The following is a 22,228-nucleotide window of genomic DNA, read 5'->3' as shown; positions in this document are numbered from 1 at the left end:
CATTAAAAAAGTCATAGTATGGTATGTCATTACAGTCAATGTTGTACAGAATGTCCTGAAAAGTCTCAAAATGACAAAGTAGAGTATATCATAAAATGTCACAATATATTATGCAATAAAAAAGTCATAGTATATGTTGTAATAGTAGCATTATGTGTTGTGGCCGTCAGCTGATGCTGCTGAAGTTGAGATTTAAATGACAGAAAGGAGTCAGTTTGCTGAGATATTTATTTACACATTCAACTAGTGGCCATTATATGAAAAGAAAGAACACTTTTTACAGTTTATTTACATCACCTGTAAGGCATTATGAAAACAACTTTCCACTGAAATTTGACAAAATAAAAATAAAACACATATTAAACAAACATAAAAAGCTGAATGAATCTACATTAAAGTAAAAAATACAACTAAGAGCGATGATGAAGCTTAAATAAAATGAGTACATGGAACATATGAGGGGGAAATATCTAATTAATCTCATCTTCCTTTTGCAGCCGTGTGACTATTTCATCAATAATCTGGAGTGAGACGAGATGAGGGAACGTTAAACAAACCTGCTGAGCATTTTGGGGGAGTATTTGGAATTACAAGACAATAACAAGACCATATTGCACTTTTTTCTTCCAAAATGAGGAGTCTGAAAGCGTGAAGAGGAGTACAAACACACAGACAGTCGCCTCTTTCATCATCAATACATTTGTCTAGTTTGGAACATCATTTACTTCAACAGTTGTCATTTGTTTCCATTTGTCCAGTCAGAATGATGGATACTGAGAAACAGTCTGAAAACATTTAAGTTATAATTTGCTAATTTAATGTCTTGATTAATAAAAGGTTCTCTGTACAGGATTTAGAGCGAATCTGTTGCCTCCACGTGACTCAACATGGCAACACCTGAGCCAGCGGCTAGCAGCTAAAGGTTCTAGCAGAGCTAACAGAGCTAGCAGAGCTAATAGAGCTAGCAGGGCTAACAGAGCTAATAGAGCTAGCAGAGCTAACAGAGCTAGCAGGGCTAACGGAGCTAATAGAGCTAGCAGGGCTAACAGAGCTAGCAGAGCTAGCAGGGCTAACAGAGCTAATAGAGCTAGCTGGGCTAACAGAGCTAACAGAGCGCTAGCCATTAGCTTGAGAGACACTCACATGCACTAAAATGCACGGCTAGCGTGGCTATGTAAACAAAGCACAGAGAAAGTCGCATTACAACACAGAGGGAGAGTGACTTTGTTCCCTGCTCAGGTAGACATTACTCCACTACGTCTCTACAGAGCTAATGGTTGTCTGCTGCTGCATCAATGCTCTGAATCCTGTAGAACCTTTTACCATTCTGGTGTAACATTAAATTACATTCTCAGAGAAACTATTTGTAATTTATTGACACAACAAATATTCATATAGCATATAGTACATAATACTGGAACAAATAAATCAAAAAAATATCTGGATCGTCCTTAAATAAAAAAGAAAAAAAAGAACTTAAAATAAATTAAACGTGTTTAACCAACACATTTTCCATTTTGGGATATTAAGCGTGATTTTTGGCCAAAACCAATTCAAATACAACTGAATTCCACATTGTTTATTATGAATAATAATGATACAGATTGAATATTTTTGGGTGGCAAATGGATATCATTGTCTAAGACTCATGCAACTCCAATTTTGCCCATTTTGAAGTTAAATTTTAAGGGTTGAGATAATTTTTTGTATCCGAAAACCTTCTCAGGATCCACGAGACAAACTGAAAATTGGGAAAAAGTCCATCGAGCTATAACAAACAAGACTGCAGGCACACAATGATAACAGACTCCCCCATAGATCACAGATATGTTGTAAATAAGGATTAATGGAAACCTGGAGAAGAAACCTGTTAATAGGATTTTATTACCTTTAAACCAACATAATACTGCAAGTTCATTATTGAGCTTAATTGCGCTCAGTGTAATTAGTGTACCTGTTAAAATAAACCGCTCATGTTCACAAAGTGCTTATTATTGTATACTGCCTTCTCTGATTCATTGGAGGTGTTTTATGAGTCGTGTGTTGAAGCAACTGAGAAAGTGTTGTTTGTAACTGATTAACGAACGGGACGCCAGTGAAAACTGCAGCTTTTCGTCTTCAACTTTTGGGACATGCATGCGTTTATTATGTATTTATTATGCATGTTTAACTGTATGAAATCATGCTGCTTCCAACACCTGTATTACTGACTCAAAAACACAACACTATCCGAGTTAACTCCCTGAATAGCTGAGAGGTTATGAGTGTCTTAGTGTAAAGTAAGTGAGAGTTTGCAGACGTTTCTGTAGTTTTCTGATGGAGCGCAAAGCAAAAAAAAAACAACACATAAATCACATCTGGTCTACTTGATTCGATGAACACAGCGTTTGGCAGTTCATACAAACACAAACAATTCAGCTGGATGGTGAGTTTACCCCCAAAACAACACTGATACCAGCTTGGACACATGAATACTGGCTTCTGGTTGGTTGATGTACAACAACAAACCCTTATTATCATGGAGTCATCTGGTGCAACGCAGAAACACTCAACCAGAAAAGATGCAACCTGGAGGACAGGAAGAGCTCGGCTGAGAGACATTCTGACCCTCAACACATCCCACTGTCTTTCCTAAAACTTTCTTGCTTGACTAGTTTTGTTTCTCAGAGTATTAATATGTAAGTATAGCCATTGTATCGCCCTACACAGTGTGACATTTTGCATTTTCTGCAGGAAATCGCTCGTTGCCTTTGAAATAAAAGGAGGAGGAAGAACTGGGTAGTTATCATGAACAGAAAAACAAAGTAGCAACAACAACCTAAGAGAGAACTTAAAGAAATGCATAAATAAAACCATGTCCCCTCTTACTCCCTCACCTAACCTCTCATCTCCCTCTCTCGTCCCCCTCCCACCTCCTCTTCCTCCTCTCCTCTTCCTCCAGGATTGCTCGTCGTCTCCAGTGAGTTTTCCGCTTCAACCACCGATAAAAGCTGCAGTCGACGTGGAAGTTCACACTGTGAGAAAACTACAAAGTGGCTGCTTGGTCCACATGTTTAAGGCCTGCTCATTTGCTGGTAGGTAAGTGGAAAGTATTCGCCATCAGTAGTGCGTGTGTGTGTGTGTGTGTGTGTGTGTGTGTGTGTGGAATGGTCATCGAGAGGTAGGGATGAAATGGAGGTGAAGGCTTATAGTGTGTGTAAATCAAAGGAGTGCTAAAAACAAAGTGACGAAGCGGACACGGAGGTGACGTAAAGCACTTCAACAGGCCAAAAGGCCTGACGGGGCGACATACTGTCTATGAGATCATAATCCAGATTAAATAAATGGAATCACTGCTCGATCTAGAACAGGAAGATAACTCCATCTTTGCTGCTTTATTCAGCATTTTTAGAGAACTTGTAAAGTTGCTTTTAAAAAGGCATGATAGCTACCTCAGAGTGTGCCTCCTTTAAAGGTTAACACTGCATACAGGGTTGTGACTATTGACTTTTTTTTTTATATCATTAATTAATCTGCAGATTGTTTTCTCAATTATTGGAGTTATTTTCTGTGCATATACTTATCGTTTCAGCTCTAAACAACTGATCTGCAACTATTCTGACAATCAATCCATCGTCTCATTTCGGAAGATTCAGAGAACGTCACTATTAACTAATCATTAAAGTAGCTGTAGATCAACTAATTGATTAATTGGCTGTGAGGTCAGTCAGACTCTTTACAATGGAGGAGAGCGTTATGTTGAGGCAAAACCTCACGTTTTAAAATGAAGCATCTCCCACGCAATTATGTAAAAATACTAAACTTCTCATTTCCTCATATGAAAATGCTGTAACATGTAGCAGGTGTTTTTTTTTTTTAAGAGTTAATATTCACTTTCAATCTGCTGCTGAAATACATATTTGCATTTTTTCCACAGACGACGGAACAAGCGACTATAAAGTTCTGCTGCAAAGACTAAAAAGCTTCGTTCTCGAGCTGAAAGTAGTAAAAGCTAAAAAGCCAAGCCAGTATTGTTGCTCTGGTATCTGCATTGTTTCCAGTTCATCTTGGTCGTCTAGTTTTACTCCCTCTAATGACGGAGAGAGAGAGAGGAAACAATGAGGCGCTTAACGCCCCGGTTCTTTAGTTTGAGCTCGTTCTGTGTAGTTGTGTTCCCATGATGTAGATCGCTGCTGCACATATAAAGTTCTCTGATAGATCTGGATCCTTGAAACACTGATTTTAAAACGCGCTCCTACACTTAAGGTTCATATGGATAACAATTAATATGAATCCACATTTCATGAATTCATGTCACTCTACCAGAGTTGTAAATACATCAACATATTTAGTCTGCTTGTACTTAAGATCACTGATGAGATTTGATTTCTTAGTAATTATCAGAACATTGTACAAAATGATTCCATTTCCCCCCCGATTCTTTTTTTTGTCCCCACCCAAACTTGCGTTTTTTGCCTACAGATGACCATTTAAAAAAAGCTAGAATATTAAAGTGGGAGGATAATTTATCAGCTACATCCAGTATATCAGCATCAGCCATGCTACTGCAGATTTCCATGATTTCTAAGATCCAGAGTTCAAGCCAAAAATGCAAATCAATAATAGTGTGAAACCAAAACCTACGAGGAGCTACAATAATAATAATTAAAACACAGAGGTCCTTTTTTGAAGCCTTTAGAAAATCGCTAGCACCGACGATGAGAATTTGAGCCTTTTAGGAGAATTACATGGGGCGCAATGCTCGGTGTTTGTGGTGTTTGTGTCCCGACAGGGAGGCAGAATCCCCACAAGCGTGTGACTATTCCCTCCCAGTCTGCAGGTGAAATAACAGAATATTATCTGAAAGTCACGTTTTCATTTTTCAGCTTCTGTAGGCTGGTACACTGACAACAACAGGCGCTTCTCCGAAATCCGCTGGAGAAATACTGACGATGGCCGTTAAAAGTTTAGAATTAACCACTTTGGTTTCCCGCTCTGGTTCCGACAAAGATTTCGGTTCTTCCTTCCACGTGCGCAGGGACCAGCAGCTCGTCTCTGGCACAGAATTCTGACCTCCGCTTCCACGTTCACGGCTGGCTCGTGTTCACTTCAAGCTTCGTAGCGATCGCCTCTGGAGGGGAAGGCTTAGCTTCAGGCTACGTAGCTTCAAGCTTCACAGCTAACCTCGGATGTTAGCAGCGACGACGCGGCGAGCTCGCATTCTCCTCTGAAGTTCGCGGCTCTGAAGCATGAGCTTCAACCTTCACAGCTTGCGTTTGACAATTAGTTTGAAGAAAAGGTGGCGTTTAGCGTCGAGGGTGGCTAGTGTTAGCTTCTCAAAGCCGGGCTGGAGTTTTTGTCCGTCTCTTTATTTACATCCTTCATCAATGCAGAAAACACCTGTGAGGAAACGGAGAAAATCAATATCTACTTCTGTATTTAAAACTCATTTGAAAGTCTTTTTTTTTTTTTTTTCAGAGCCCTGTTCCCTGCGTGTGACGCTGACCTGAGCCCAGCGGCGGTTCCTGCTGATCATGTGTGTGTTGGCCATGGCGGTGAAGAGTGTGTGTGCCTGCAGGTCCTCCGGCAGGCGGGTTAGGAACTGGGCGATGTGGATGAAGTCCATCTGGAGCAGGACTTCCTCGAACAGGCGCAGGATACCGAGCCCCGTCCGAAACAAGCTCTCCTCCCCGTCCCGACAGAAGACGTCCCACACGCGACACGCCACGTCCAGAGGGAGGGACTTACTGTACAGAGTGAAGATCCTGGACAGAGACACAGAATCGTGCTTTTACTTTACAAAATCAAAGGCTTTTTTTTTTTTTTATTGCTTTTTTACAGGGAGCTGTATATTGGAAACAAAAAAATCAGGAAAAGGTGTCAATTAGACAATTTATAATATAGAAGAAAAAACATACTTTTACTTGCTTAAAACATCTAAATACAGTATATTTGATAATGGAGTATTTAATAACTAACCAGTCGATCAGATAGAGGTCAGGGGTCAGGTTGTTGGTTTGGAAGTGGCTGAAGAGACGAGGAAGATTCTCCTCAAAGAAAACCTCAAAGGCTGCAAAATATTTCAACATCTGACACAGAGAGACAGAGAGAGTAAAGAGATGAGGGACTGGGTCAGACGTGAACCGAATGAGGAACATAGATAACAGTGAGTGAGTGTGTGTGTGTGTGTGTGTGTGTGTGTGTGTGTGTGTGTGTGTGTGTGTGTGTGTGTGTGTGTGTGTGTGTGTGTGTGTGTACGTACCAGTTCGTGGTCGACTCTGAAGAAGGCCATCTGACAGGGTTTATTGAGCAGGTTGGCGAAGGTGATGAAGGCTTCGGCCTCCTCCAGGTTGAGGATCAGCACAGCAGCGATAAATGACATTCCCTGGACCTGAAACATCACAACAACACAGACTCCGGATCAGCATGAAAGACGGGAGATTTTTGCAACGGGTACATTAAATGTCTTTAATGTACAATTCTGTTACGGCCACTCTAAAACCCAAAGAAACCGTTCAAACCCTGCAGGATACAATTTAATTCAGTTCAATTCTGTCTGTAAACAATTAAATATCCGCTATTATTGTTTTGAGAACGGACAAATAATCAAACTCACGTAGCCAATGTCAGGTCTGTAACAGGTGTAAGCCCCCAGTACACTGTGGAGGAGGTCATGGTAGGGACCACCCTGCAGAGAGACAAGACAACGTTAAGATTTTAATAAAAAAAAGAAATTACAGAGCCAGTTTCTTGAAAGGTTGTCAGAACTGAGTTGAAAGCACATCTTCCTCCTCCTCCTCCTCCTCCTCCTCCTCCTCCTCCTCTTCTTCCTCCTCCTCCGACCCACAGAAGGTGACAACTAGACAAAACATTCACACTCTGAAGTTCTAAAACTAACTTGTCCTCACAATGATAGAAATACAAGAGCACACACACACACACACACACACACACACACACACACACACACACACACACACACACACACACACACACACACACACACACACACACACACACACACACACACACACACACACACACACACACACACACACTCCTTGCAGACAGATGTACAGCTGTAATAAATACCTTCTGGAAGATGAAGAGAGAGGGGAAGGTTCTGGAGATGTCTAGTTTGATGAGGTCCAGACTGGACTCTCTGTCAGCCAGAGACGCCCCTCCGTCTGACAGGAAAACACACGAGGGACAGTTTTAACGTCTTTCTTCACTTTAGATGTACATTTTTATTTTACGGCACATCTTCAGGTTGACTGTGAGGCTCATTTCAGACCTGATTAGTCGTGTCTTACAGTTTTGACCAGCCCCTCGTATTGTACACATTCTTCCTGTTAAGCTCCAGTAGTGTCGTAAACAATGAATGATACTCAGCAGCTACACTACAGCGATAGTAAATAAGTTGATCAGCCGGCAAAGAATTCAGACTGGTGATGTGTCGTACCGCTCTCACTGTCGTTGACTGAACTGGTTTCACTGTAGCTCCTCCACTTCTCTTTGGCTCTGGACAGGAAGATCTCATACAGCTCTACACGAAGAGGAAAACACAAACCGTGAATCAGGTTTTCACTTTGACACAGAAAAAATCAGACATCCCAGTAATGGTGCCAGGCCGTCACACAGCCACACACATTGAAAGACATGCATATTTCAATTTTATATTCTTATAGTTAAAGGATATGTCTGGTTCTATATTTGTATTTTGTCAACAAATCCCATAAAAAGAACAAGGGCTTCTCTCATTTCTATATGTTCTGCCTCCTCGTCTCCTCCGTCCTCCTGCCTGTGACCCGGAGAGAGATCTAAATAGGAGGACTCAATTCCTGAATTGCATCTCGAGGCGAGAAGAGGCTTTGAGCTACGATGCACAGGTGCATCCTGTTGCGGGAGTCTTTTTGGCATTTGTATGAGGCAATAGCAGTGCAACGCGTCATATTGAATTGTCATTGCTTCAAAATGACGGCTTTAAAGCATGGATGTCTCATTTTCTCAAATGCCTTCCAAGTTGCCTTGACTCCTCTCTTTTTGTGTGCGTCTTCCTCGCATCCAATGTGGGAGGGAGTAAGACGAGGAGAGGAAGCGAGGAAAGACTCGAGGGTGTGCAAAGTGAGGAATGACTTTCTGTCTGTGGCTCTCAGCTCCAAGTCCATTGGTTTACTGAAATCTTTTTATATATATATATATATATATATATATATATATATATATATAAATATATAAAGTTGTATTTAAGTTTACTTCAACAGCTGGTATTTATCAATCAAACAGGAGGAAATAATTTGTTGTACACTATTTTCAGCTGCGGATTAATCCATATTTGGTGCTCTAGTCAGCAAAATAAACTACAGTGTGTGTGTGTGTGTGTGTGTGTGTGTGTGTGTGTGTGTGTGTGTGTGTGTTCATGGTAATTAAGGTGAGGCTCATAGATGAGTTTCTGGACAACAATGGAGTTCTATGGCACAGAATAAGAAGCTATATCATGCTTTGACACACACACAATGATCAATTCATTGTTGTTTTGGGTAGGAACATGAGATTTGCTGACAATAATGAGAGTGTATTTAATGTGTGTGTGTGTGTGTGTGTGTGTGTGTGTGTGTGTGTGTGTGTGTGTGTGTGTGTATCAGTTTGTACCTGGCGTAATGTTGAGCTCGTTGCCGATGGCGAGGCTCCACACTCGTCCTCTGACACTGGGAGGAAGTCCCTGCCACCAGAGGTCCCTTACCCGCCTTGTTCCCTTCCTGCACACACACACACACACACACACACACACAACACAATGAGAAAAATAAACACGCTGCACACCAAAACACACACCCACTGTGTACACAACACACACACACTGAGCTGTGGAGACGTACACGGTGTCCCAGTGCGGCAGGATCTCATTGTTCCAGACAACCATGGCGTTGGAGATGCTGTCCTCCTGTCTGTGCCTCTCCTTCATCTGACGCTTCTTCCTCTGGGCTTCCTTCATCTCTGAGAGAGAGAGAGAGAGAGAGAGAGAGAGAGAGAGAGAGAGAGAGAGAGAGAGAGAGAGAGAGAGAGAGAGAGAGAGAAAGACAGGTTTTGCTTGCATTTAGTCTTCCTGTTGACTAACTTTGTCCCTGCTGGCTACTCTCTACCTGTCTGAGCCAATCAACTCAAAGCAGAACAATGACTCTGCATCAAATAAAGTGAGCAAGATTGTTCAGGTGAGGAAAATCTTGGCAATTTTAGACGCTGGTTGCAATTAGATGTTGACGTTTGCTCTTTGCGTTTACCTCTCCTCTTGGCTCCTGCCACCATCTCATCGTACTCCATTTTGTGTCTCTGCGTTTCCTCCAGAGATTTGGCAGGTAGGTTCCTGAAATGCAGAGAACAGAGTCAGACACTGTGCACTTAAATACAAATGACTTGACACTAAGCATGGACTGTATGAAAATGCCATGTCAAGTACTGAGAACTAAAGTGTTTAAGGGCTGCGACTAATGATCATTTCCATTATCATTTGATCTGGCGGTTATTTTCAGGATTAATCGATTTTGTCAATAAAATGTCAGAAAACTGAATTTTTTTTTGTCAGCGTCATGTTGTAAAAGTATATGAAACATCCTATAGACATTATCTACAATAAAGCCCAGCCAAATACTGACAATGACATGAACAATAAAAACTATGACTGATAATAATAGCAAGATCCACATTTGTTTTGATCCGTTTGCATCCTAATTAAAAACCTTTTATTAACTCAGGCTACTGTGGCAGTTAGTAAGAGTCAATAACGTGTGAAATCAATATGAAAACCACCATCAGCCACATTGTCTCAGACTGAACCAGTGGGAGATGAAACTTGAGCTCCACGCGTGTCTCTGACTGGTACTCACGCTGGACGGTCCTCCAGGATGAGAGCCGTGGTGGAAAGAGGCTCAAACTCCAGGTTCTTCCTTCTCCCTGCAGCCGAGGGAAGCTGAGGACACGAGGACAAACCCAAGTCCTCCTCCAGCTCCTCCTGGGGACACTACACACACACACACACAAAGACAAATGTTTATCAGCTTAGACACAGAGAAGACGTTCTTGAAGGAAAAACTCTGCAGAGAGAATCAGTCAATCTGAATAAATCGCCATCTGTGTGTGTGTGTGTGGTCATGCAACCATCAAAGCCACTAAGCATGTACGTGGTGTGCACGTTGTTGTACGAGTGCACGTGTGCACGCACGAGGCCTATAGGTTGCTTGATGAATGTCCACGTTTGTGTCCATGCGAACTCGTGTATCTGAGGCCTAACGGTCGAAGCGACGCCACAATAAACAGTTCATTCAGAGCAGCGGGACAGCTGCGGGTCAACAGCACAACAAGCCTTTCATACGCTGAGCTCTGAGCATCGCCAGCAGAGGGAGAACGAGTTCACTCTCTGACTGTGACGATGGAAAATTCAACCGGTGCTGCTTTGTCATCAGTTTCACTACGAAGTGAGAGTCACATGTATAACATCAGGGACATCCTAAAGGGAGTTAACTGCATCGTGAAAGCCGCTGTGTAACATTTACAGAGTTCTTACAAATACATTCTCATTCTAAAACTGTGAGCATTGCTGAGCTGCTCTAGCAGCCTCTGGTTTCAGTCCAGATATTGAACCTGCCTTTGGGGATTTGCTCTCATTCAGCCACAACCTCATCAGTGACGTCCAACAACAACAACAACAACAACAACGTTGGGTGATCAGGTCTGGATCACAGGCGTGTTTCAGTTCATCCCACAAGGCGTTGGATGGGGAATCGGGGGATGTGGTCAGAGCTCTATGGAGACCAGTCGAGTTCTTCCACACCAAACTAGGAAAACCACTTCTTTACGGAGCTGGCTTTGAGCATGGGGACACTGCCGTGTTGTCATGTTGAAACAGGAAAGAGACAAACCATTCCACGAAGTTGGAAGCACACTGTAGTCAAAAATATTATTGAATGCAACGATCTGAAGACCTTCACGGGTCCTCTTGGTTTCTGATAACTGAGAATGAGGTCATGGAGCGTCCTATTGTATTGTCGTGGGTCTGCGGTGGGTCCCCATGCTTTTAGTTGGAGTGTATTAAACAGCCGTTTGCAGAGGAATCGCATTAAGATTCAAAAAGCGCGCAAACTGCAGAAATCACTTTTGGATTAATCACGGTGATAATGAGGATTACTACATGATCAGAATCACAGTTGGGATTGTCATTTTGGCAGTAATCCTTGGTAGTAATTCCTGAATTCAAAGGAAACCGTTTAAATGAAGTAAGCCTTTCACCTCCCCCTCCATAGTTTTGTGTCTGACGTGTCAAACCGACTGAAGCCAAACCACATCTGGCCGGTTCCTTCATCATGTGAGCTGAGCGAGCGCAAAGGCCAGCGGCCGCCAGACGGTTTGCTGTGAGCGCCGTCGGCTTTCAGTCCTTCACACTACGCAGTAAGCTCACACATCCTCCCCGCAGCTCAAATAAGCATCGCGGGGATTTTGCCGTCTTCACCGAGGGTTACTGCAGCAAAGACGGGTCTGTGTGCCAAGGCCTGCAGCTGAAGGATTGTCTGGAAGCAGCTGTGTCACACACTTAGCGCTTTTTTTTTTTTGTGTTTGTCCGATATGAAAATCAAACCTCCTCTAATTAAATTCAATGGGAGAGAAGCGAAGCCGCCACTGCAGCGTGTGTGTGTGTGTGTGTGTGTGTGTGTGTGTGGTCAGCATACCACCTGCTCTAGACGACAGCAGAGGAACAGCTGTGTGTGTTTGAGTGTGTATGCGTGGCATTGCTGGCAAGACCTTATACCCGCAGCAGGTGGGGGATAGAGGGTTGAATTGAGTGTGTGTGTGTGTGTGTGTGTGTGTGTGTGTGTGTGTGTGTGTGCGTGCGTGCGTGCGTGCGTGGTTGGTAATGATCTGCATCCTCAGCTGCAGGCAGTGTGTGGAAGTTGCCTAGCGACCACATACACACACACACACAGAAAATCTATTTAACAGTCTCTTTCCAGCCACCATGTTGCCCGTAAACAGATGCAGGCTAACTGCATTAGCCTCTGGAACGAACACACACACACACACACACACACACACACACACACACACACACACACACACACACACACACACACACACACACACACACACACACACACACACACACACACACACACCATCAAGCCAACCAATGGCACATCTCACACAGGGTTGATGACACGCTGCATTTCACTGTATTTATAGCCTTTAACTTCTTTGGTGAAATACAGAAATACAAGGCAGCATCTGGACTTTACCCATAATTATGTTCAAAAACCTTTCAAAAACATAAACGACACGAACACTCGGGAAGTTTGCCTGACCGACAGTCTAAAACACAAACCGTGTAGACAGGAAAACCAGGTGGAGAGAAATCAAGCTAACACAGGCAATGTGTGCGCTGCTGTAACACGATTACTGTGAGAGCTGATCGTTATCTGATCTGTAATCCATTATTAGGAAAGAAAAGCACCCTCCCTGCTTTGGCAGACTCACGGGAGAGGAGTCAATGGTTCGAACACCATTGTTCCTCGCAGTAGATTTCCATCTAACCCATATATCTTTTGCTACGAGTGAATCAGAGCTGGTTTGTTATTGCAGAACATGAAGCAGAAAAAGGAACACGCGTCACCATCCTGGACAAGATGGCGGCGGCGGTGACGGTGCGTTTAAAGAGCCGACCTGCTGCGTGGACACGGCGGAGTCGGGGTCTGCGGTTGGATCTTCTCTAACTGCCGTCTTGCCGAACAGTCGCCACCCTGGTGCATTGTGGGACAATGCCTTGGGCTCTTTGGATTTCCTAGTAAACAGGCTCCTGAAAGAGAGACAGAAGGAGTCATTATTACAGCTGAACTTCAACAGACTGTATATGGTTAAACTTAAAGAGAACTGGAGGCAATGAAGTGGATGTTTACATCTCCACATATTCACAAAGCCTCACTGTATCAAATGTTAATGTGCAGAACTTGTGCATCGGAGTGACATGTCGCACGTTCTCCCCTGTTTGTCCAAATGTAGTTCTGGTGTTGATGATGTGATCGCTGCAGGAAACCGTCTCCACACAGGAAGCCACAAATCAAAACATGAAAGCAAAAAAAAAAATAAAAAATCCCAAATGAGTCTCTTCAAAAGGCAACGAGCGGAAAATCGTTCATCCGGAAAACTTGCCACGTGCTGCGGGTCCGGCTGACGCTTTAAACTGCACCTTTCCACCGTCGGTCAACACAGCAATGACAATATGTCGCAAATACACTGACTGACATGAATCATCGACATGTAAGAGCATCTGTTTGTCTATACCGACGCAAAACCTGAACGTTTATGTTGTTAAAACACAATTTATACACAAAACGTTACATAACAAATGAACCAAAATCACTGTGAACATTCACCAGCGTTCCTATTATCTTCTAAATTAACTTAATGTTGATGCACTGAAAACCTGTAGGTAACACATTATTATATGCACATGTATTTACGGAGGTTCCTTGAATGCCCCATGTAAATTCTCTCTCTTTCTCTCTCTCTCTCTCTCTCTGACTCTCACTCTCACTCTCTCTCAAATAGACACGGTGTTTGATTGGCATACTTCTAATGAACATCTCTATATTATTCTTTCAATAAGTGGGTACTTAACATGCACTACCTCAGAATATTGTTTATTTTCTTTTTGTTATATTATTCATTCTAAATGACATATATTACATTATCCAAGTTGAGTTCTTGATGACTTAAAAGCTGCAGAAAAATAATTCACTTCCTCAAAAAGCGAATGAGCAGCGGCGCGATACAGAGTGAAGATGTAATGAAGGGGATTAATCTCTCATCATCATTCTGACCACAGTCGTGCAGCTGCAGCGCTTTTTTTTGAAAGGATGCGAGAGCAAAAAAAAAAAAAAAGGTGCCAGGTCATCAGTTTTGAATTTGTTTCAGTGGAAGAAGAGTTTGCTGGTCAGCTGGTGGAAAGAGAAAGAGGGAAGGAGGGAGAGGAACTGGAGGATTATGAAAAGGAAGTGAACACGAACACGAACGCACGCGCACACACACACACACACACACACACACACACACACACACACACACACACACACACGCTGTGGCCCAAGCAGACAGCCAAGTAAATATTATGCCTCCCTTCTCTGCTGGCTCAACTTTCTTCACTCTTAAGTGTTTGTGTGAGAATCCAGCAAAGTGTCTTCCTCTGAAGACCAACACTTGGACATTAAATGTTTAGGAAATGTACACATATTAATATGCAGAAACAGTTCGTTTTTGTTGATTGCCTTTCTTCTGTTGCAACCGATTATCGGTTGTGAATCGCATCTTTTAAATTACAATCCTGCAATTGTGTTTTCTGTGTCCATTGTTCAGGTTAAGACTCACCGCTGTATGAACAGAGCAGGATGCTAATGCTGTAGTCGGTTGAGGCGGAGCTCATTTTGAACTATTAACTAAAGATTATTCTCATCGTGGATTCATCTGCAGATCATTTCCTACATTAAGCGATTGATTGGTTTGTGAAAATAGTGGAAAAATGTCGTCACAATTACCCAGAATCCAAAGCGACACTTCCACAATGTTTGTTGAGTCCAACCAACAGTCCAACCCTCAGCATCACTACCAACACGTTTAACTATTACAATTATTCAAAGGTAAAGCAGCAAATAATGCAAACCGTAACATGTTTTTTTGCATAGAATTGGGTAGTTAAAGTTACTTTTCCATTAGTAACTAAAGCTGTCAGATAAATGTAGTGAAGTAAGAAGCAGAATCTTTCTCTCTGAGATGTAATGAAGCAGAAGTAGACAGCGTCTTCTCTCTTCTTCTCGCGCAACGAGTGAATCGACACATCAGAAACAGGAAAGAGGAAGTTATTTTCTAAACTTTCTGCTCATTTGGTCTTGGGTTTCACCAACTGCAGCAAATGACAAATCAGACTATCGTGTTGTAATTGTGGGAAGCCTAAAGATCACAAACATGAGGATCAAACAGTGAACCTGCAACGATTAGCGACTCCAGACGAGTGTGGATGCAGATGAAACAGGTGTGTCGGCATTCAACACAAATGAGACGCCAGCCGTGTTAAGTTGGTCTGATCCAACAGGTCAGGCTGTCACTACTCACACTCCGGCACGTTGAACATGAAACACCACGTTTCCCTTTGTGCCGGTTACGACGAGCTGTTCCTCAGATCAGAAGCTTGTTCTCTCACACACACACACACACACACACACACACACACACACACACACACACACACACACACACACACACACACACCTGTAACTGCATCGCTTTGTTCAGCAGAGCCAGAAAGAAGCCACGAGTACAACGTGTGTGTGTGTGTGTGTGTGTGTGTGTGTGTGTGTGTGTGTGTGTGATAAGATCTAACCTCAGCGCAGAGCACAGGATGTGTGGTTGTAAATAATTAACCGCGGCGGTGATTAGAGGAAATTTAATTCCCCAAAAGCATGAAGCGTTTGTAAACTAATGGAAATGAACAAAAGGGAATCAGCGGAGACAAACGAGAACAGGACGCGTTGGTAAAAAAAAAAAAAAAAAAAATCGGAAAGAGACATCGCTGATGGGTTGATGCGTTTCTCGGGCCCTTCAATCAAAAACCACACACCACCAGCTGACAGCCGATTGGTCCGCGCTGCGCTGAAGCAGTCTTTGATACCTGAATCTCACAGATGCAGCCAATCAAGTAGCCGGTTTACACTCATTTAACAGCTTATCTTTTGGCTGGTAAAAAGCGTAATAGCGGTCAGATGACAGCCGGTGGGCGCTGCCTCTGCTGTTCTCCACTCACCGCTCAGATATGATTGGTCGATACGACTCGGACTACAAAACGGAAACCAGAACGCTTCCAATGACCAAAATCTTGGCCGGTGGCCTTCAGATTCTGTTTATGGATTATTGTGTTTCTCTCACATTTCACTGTGATTCAACCTTGGCTGATTACAAATGAGAGGATGCAGTGTAGTTATTAGAAATGTCCATGATTTTACAAATGGATAAATTCAACCTTGAACAAGAAAATGTTACTACAACAAGCTGGCGTTGAGACGGTGAAGGTTTTGTTTTGTAAATCTGCTTCAGGCTGATAGTTGTAGTTTAAATAAAGCAGCATTCCTGAGTGTTTTTGTTAAGTTTAGAGCTGGTTTGATCTCCTCCACCGCCGGCCCTCAGCAGTGTGAACCACACAGCCAGCGTGGAGCTTTTCCAGCCGGGCTCTTTCCTCTACGTCTGTCTGGATTTCCTCTGAGACGCCGTGGCATTCAAGCCAGCTGCTGAGGCCCGCGTCCAAACCCCCAAAAAAACCAGACCCAGACGGTTCCTACACCTGCCAGCCACACAAGATTTTACTGCATCAGTAGTCGCGGAGAAAGAATTTCCCTCTGGCTCTCAGAACTGCACTGAGCCGTCTTTCACTTCCTCGTACGTCTTCTACAAGAATGCCGTCAGGGTGCAGTTCCTCTCACTCATAATGTCAGTGATCAAATGTGTGAATTTGAATGAAGACATTAACTGAAGTAGAGCTGCAAGACAGTACGAGTGTTTGGGAGGCGATGGGGGGGTATTTATTTCTAATTTATGCCATTTTTAATAGATATTTTTACATTTTCTTGGCCACATTCTTAATCCCTACAATCAACAACAGCCATCAGTGAGCAATTAAAGAAATCTAAGATGTGGGTGACAATTCAGAGGTCTGGAAACAGTATAGCATTGCGGGGAAAAACAAAAGTATCATTAAAATTAGCACAGAATCTGACTCTGTATCAAAGGACTTGGGGCAGAATCAGGACCAAATGAACTGGATCTGGACTTATCCTCACAACCAGCACTAGAAAACCAGCGTTGTGATTTAATGCTGGATCCCAAAGACTCACATTAGCAGTAGGTCAAGAGTGAACTGCCCCACTTGTACACCGAGCCTATTTTAAACCTCGACTAACTTGTGTCACGTTTGGCCTGGTGTGCGACCTCTCCCTCCTGCAGTTTCTACGGTTTGAAACAAACAGCACTTCAGCTACCAGACGACACGTTCTACCTGCGGGCTTCAAAAACAACCTGCTCGACTCTCCTCCGAATTCCCGAAAAAAAAAGGCATCACGTGCTTCCTGGTGTCGGTGTGAGCACGGGGGGGGGGGGGGGCGTGTCAGACTTCGTGGCTCATAGCGGATCACAATCGAGGTCTAGGTGCGGCAGACTAACCCTCGTTTCTGTACATTCCGTCCAGGACGAGCACAGTTTAAAAAACGGGACATGTTTAATTAACAGTCATGTACTGTAAGTTACGGTATCAGGAACAGTAGAAGGAGACATATAACAGAGTAAAACCATCTTTTATTAATTGAATTACTTTCTTGTTTGTTTTAGGCTAACAATTGTTTGGGGGGGTGGAGAAAATATAAAGAAAATTTGTTAAAAAAAGCAATACTTCTTAATGTTTACACCTCCGGCTTCACAATGTAGCATCAAAATACTGCAAATGTCAAGAGTGACACAAAGAAAAATACCATATTTTTTTTTAAAGGCGTGTTTACAATATTTGTGTAAGTGTGGTTGTTGAAAAAGGAATGTGTGATTGTGACGTGAAGTAAGAAAACGTGAATGTTTTTCCACGCCTGACAGGCGGACAGACAACAACAGCGCGGAGGTTAAACGGTGTGATGGATCGGCCTCAGAACCAGGGAGCAGAGGGAGCAGAGGGAGCAGAGGATGTGGGCTAAGCCCCGAGGAAAGAGGCTGCACTGAGTCACCGCTCACTGAGCCCTGCTGTATCACTTACCGCACATACGCGGAACTGGGGCACGATTAACATGCAAGCTATTACGCAGCTATAGACCTTCGCGGACTGCAGCTCTGCACTTTCTATGAAAAGAAGCCGATATGTGTCAAAATGGTCAAGTCGCCCGGATAACGTCCTCTTTAATCCCGCTATAAGAACGGAAGCTGGTGTTAAATATAGAATTGAAACCGTATCTCTGGCCTCTCTTAGGGCGCAGAGCAGCACTGCTGTAGAAGCAGAGGTCCACAGGTTCACGTGGACAAAAGGATGCAGGGTGTGCGTGTGCGTGTGTGTGAGGGATTAGGAATGACAAAAAGATCATTTCTGCAGGACAAATGTGTTTAGTTGCTGAACGTCACGATCCTCTTTTCCGTTTTCTGACGGGGATGGATGTGACGTGATGCAAACGGGCTCTGATTGGAGCGTAATTACGAAATAAATCTTAAGTCGGCGAAAAAAAAAAACAGCCCTAGTAAGCAGTCCCTATGATTCATCAGTTAAACTACGTTATGGAAACGTAATAGCTGACCACAATACATTAAACTCTATGTATCTGCGCTGCCATGGAGGCAAACAACATACAAAACATCGTCATTGTACACATGTGCAGTGCAGTGAGGTGTCCACCCGGGTTTCTATTACCCAGAAGTCTCTCCTTAAACGGGATCAGGTAATTCACATGTTGTGCATTACAGTCATGTGGGTCACAGGTTGAAATGGTGCTACTGCTGAAACGATCAATTTAGTCATTTATCGTGCAAATACATCGAACAATGCTCTGGTGTCCGGTCGGACAAAACAAGACATTTGAAGACAGCGCTGTGGAGCCACTGTGTCAAAAATATCCATCCATGAACGACCCGAACCCCCTCCGAACAAACGTCTGTGATTGCACTGGAATAAATTCATATATTGCCTTCCGCAAACGACAAAAAAACAACAACAACTGTGCTCTCTGTTCTAAGCAGGTGAAGCTCGAGGTAACTGTGCTCGAGGCAGAATATGAGGAATGAAGCATGCTGGCAGTGAGCGTGAGGAGGAAGAGTCCTCACAACAGTTTCTCAACAGCAGCTCTTCATTTCAACTGAAAACAAGTCAACCTGCCAAAAAAAAACCACACACGTCACATTCGATTGTATCTGGAGTCTATATGTTTTTCTCTCTCATTATAAAAAGAGTAATATTTGTATGTTTTGGGGGGGATCTCACCACTCAGGTGTTGGTCCTTAATGTGGTCATTTTACTGTTTAAATCGTGATGAAAGTCAGGGTGACTTGTAGCTTTAGTGTGTGTGCAGGTCTTATTACAGGTATATTTTTTCAAACATATTGATCAACTACTGCATTCCATAAAATCTACAGGAAAAAGGGGGATGAATGCACAAGAGGAGTGGACCTTCTGCCTTTCTGTTGTTTCTTTCCTACAGATCACGAGTGGTGCGGAAACAGGGATTTTAATGGTTAGTAGAATATTAAAGTATTTACAAACAGTCTGTTAAGGAGTGAGGATTATATATTTTATATAAAATCAAATCTTAAGATGCAAGTAGATGAGGACAGGCCCTTGTAGGGTAAAATAATCCAGGTACTCTGAGTATGTTTGGGTTACAGTAGTGGTTGTTTGGGGCTGTGTGTTGACGTTGTACAGTGACTCAGGGGACGGGTTGAGCGCCTCTTATTTACCTGGTGAAGAAATCAGCTATGCCGAACCTCTTTGGCATCAGCTGGGGGTCCGAGCCGTCTGTCTGCTCGGACAGATCGGGCAGCTTATCCGGGGCGCTCTGCCTGCGACCCGCTTCCAACGCGTTCCTGAAGTCCTCCTCGTACCCCTCATCTCCGAAATAAAACCCCCCGTCCTCGTCGGGGGACAACGGTGTGGCATCGCAGCTGAGGGACAACACGACGTTGGAGCTAGTCCTCAAACTCTGCGGCCTCACGGGCACACTGAGGTCACTGAAGTCCTCCTCGTCCTCCCTGATGTTGGGTTCAGAGAGCGCGCGGTCACCGTTCACGTTGGAGAGGGATGACGGGATTTTGGCACTTGATCCCCGGGTGGGGGAGTCCTCGGATGGGTCGAGGAAGTGAGCGGGTTCTGTAGCATTCTCCCCCGGGCACTGAGAGGCCGATGTCCCGCTGTAGTCGCTTTGGCTCCTCAGACAAAATCCCGGCCCGGCCCCGTTTTCCTGCCCCTTTTCGGGGGAATAGTCCGAGTCGGACCAGTCACATGGTGCTCTGGCGGCGGTGGTCACAATGTGTAAACCACCGTTTACAACTTTCACTTCCTCGCAGTCCACGTCGCAAAGACCGAGTCTCTGGCCCAGAACCAGCGGGCCTGTCGGTTTACAATAACCGACATCCGGACTGTCAACGTCCCCGTTCGGCATCTTTACATCTGGAAGCTGCAGGCCCGCGGCGGTGCACGCACAGTCCCGCTGGTGCTTGCCCGTGCATGGCAGTCGATCGAGGGGGAGGAAAGTCCTGATGCAGCCACTGCCGGTGGCCTCTTCTCCCGGGGTGACGTCGTCGGAATCCGGGGTTTCACCTTCGCTCTCTCCCGCAGGCGGCTGCCGGTCCATTGAAAGCCGACCCCCGAGCACAGCTGGACAGGAAGCGCCTGTGGTCCCTGCGAGGCCGAGCCCTCCTCCTCCGACCATCGTCGGCTCCTCCTGGCCGAATGACTCGGTGAATCCGTTCAGGACCCCCGAAATCACACAGCCGCCACTCATCTGACCGGGGAGGTACTTCTCCGCCGCGACCAAATCCAACATGATCCCCCTCTCGTGCTGTACCGAGGCGTCTCTGTTTACATTCCTCTCGCTACCGGTCACATACATCTGACCCTTCCCGGCTTCCGTCTCTCCGCCTTCTTCGTTCTCGTTCAAGTCGACGACGAATGACCCTCCTCCGTTCTCCTTCGTCGTGTCCATTACCACTTTTAGTCCGTTGAGCGAGCCTCGGCCCCGGGCGTTAAATCCCGCAACGAGTCCTCCTGCTCGGTCGGCCCGGCGGCTCCGCAGCAGCAACAGCAGCAGGTTTTGTTGTTCTTGGAAGAAGGGGCTACCATTTTAGCCTTCAGCATTACCTGACACTCGCCGGGTGGAACATCTTAGTTTCTTAATGTCTTGAAGTAAAAGTATTTGTTCCGTCATGAAGAAATCTAACGTCGCCGCCGGACAGAAGATTCATTAAATCCCCCTCAACGTATTTTTTAGCTGGCTGCACCAGTGGCATTCCGGCCACAGTCCAGCGCCATCTTGAAAATACCCCAACAATGACGTCATGCCCCCCTCCCCCGCCCCCCGGCTCGCTCTCTGATTCGCCGAAAGGTTTATAGTGCCGCCTACTGGTCACTGCGTGTAACTGCACCAGAGATTCCTAAACCCATTGACCCCGTTAATAAAATACTAATAATAAAGTATTCAGAATGTATACCAGCGGTGGAAGAAGTATTTAGATGCTTTACTTAGGTAAAAGTACTTATTCCAAACTGTATAAATACTCAAAGTACAAGTATCAGGTGGCATGTCAATGGGTCATTTTGGGGGACTTTGTTGACCGTGCAGCTTCATATCTCTGACAGTGGACCTTGTTGTTGTTAAACTCCACTAAATACACACCCATGTCAGCTTTAGTCATTGATGAAATGTCTCAGGTTTACATACAGTGGTGGCACCAGATTCACGTCAAACAACAGGAGTTCTTATGAAACCACCTAGTTTTTAAAGATATTTTGCTGAAAGCTACCCCCCCCCCCCCCCCCCTTGCGTTTCCAATATGCATTTTGAACATTTTTCCCGAGAAATATTCCCAATATTATGCAAAAACACCATTTCAAAACAAAGTTTGGACGTGACTTCTGGCAGCCATTTACAGCAGCTCCTGCTCCCCACTGAGCGTTTTCTTTTATATTGGGTGTTATTTTTGTTTCTTTACTATGTCTCTCGTTTGCACTATCCACTATACTGCTGTAATCCTGTAAATGTCCCCACTGCGGGACTAATAAAGGCTTATCTTATCTTATCTTATAGCCAACAGGAGACCATCAACGTGTAAAGTGAGTTTGCTGACACACTGCATAATCAATGTACGGAAGTCATAAACACACAACTAAAAACGTTTTAATATCATCTTGACAATAAAAGTTCATTATGTTGAGAAAACAAGCTTTGTTTATCTCGAGATAAGATCATTTATTATCAGAAAAAACAAAAGGTTGTTTCCTCTTATTACTTAAAATAGTTTTGGGTCAAACCATCCGGAGCACAAAACCTTTTTTGCAACAATCTCATTTGTAATGTAATTAGTAACTAAAGCGGTCAGATAATAATAGTGAAGAACAAAGTTCAATATTTCCCTCTGATATGTAGTGGAGTAGAAGTATGAAGCAGCATGAGAAGTGTGAGAGAAATTGCACACACACGTATAA

At 44.0% G+C, this 22,228-nt stretch overlaps 1 protein-coding gene across 1 annotated transcript; it reads right to left on the bottom strand.

Moving 5' to 3' along the window:
• Positions 1 to 210: 210 nt before the first annotated feature.
• LOC137888441 (TBC1 domain family member 12-like) lies at positions 211 to 21,035 on the bottom strand. The gene is made up of 13 exons (XM_068731843.1): positions 19,486 to 21,035; positions 12,688 to 12,820; positions 9,864 to 9,997; positions 9,261 to 9,343; positions 8,859 to 8,976; positions 8,632 to 8,738; positions 7,442 to 7,525; positions 7,072 to 7,166; positions 6,596 to 6,667; positions 6,242 to 6,370; positions 5,959 to 6,068; positions 5,486 to 5,744; positions 211 to 5,379 (listed from the first exon to the last, which is right to left on the bottom strand). Exons 1-13 carry the CDS (start codon positions 20,727 to 20,729, stop codon positions 5,308 to 5,310), a joined length of 2,640 nt encoding a protein of 879 aa, XP_068587944.1. The 5' UTR covers positions 20,730 to 21,035; the 3' UTR covers positions 211 to 5,307.
• Between the last annotated feature and the right edge of the window lie 1,193 nt (positions 21,036 to 22,228).

This window comes from Cebidichthys violaceus, unplaced genomic scaffold (genome assembly GCF_023349555.1).
Source record: "Cebidichthys violaceus isolate CVI_PGR_0920_01 unplaced genomic scaffold, fCebVio1.0.p SCAF_54, whole genome shotgun sequence".
Taxonomy (NCBI): Eukaryota; Metazoa; Chordata; class Actinopteri; order Perciformes; family Stichaeidae; genus Cebidichthys; species Cebidichthys violaceus.
The sequence above is the reverse complement of the archived record's forward strand: the minus strand, read 5'-3'. Positions and strand labels throughout refer to the sequence as shown.

What these genes read in the sequence shown, in the direction of transcription:
- LOC137888441 (XM_068731843.1), bottom strand. Translation starts at nt 20,729, where the DNA reads ATGGACACGACGAAGGAGAACGGAGGAGGGTCATTCGTCGTCGACTTG. An exon ending in GGCAGGAGCCAAGAGGAGAG is followed by an intron (nt 8,977 to 9,260) that starts GTAAACGCAAAG and finishes TCTCTCTCTCAG; the next exon opens with AGATGAAGGAAGCCCAGAGG. An exon ending in CTGCCGCACTGGGACACCGT is followed by an intron (nt 8,739 to 8,858) that starts GTACGTCTCCAC and finishes GTGTGTGTGCAG; the next exon opens with GAAGGGAACAAGGCGGGTAA.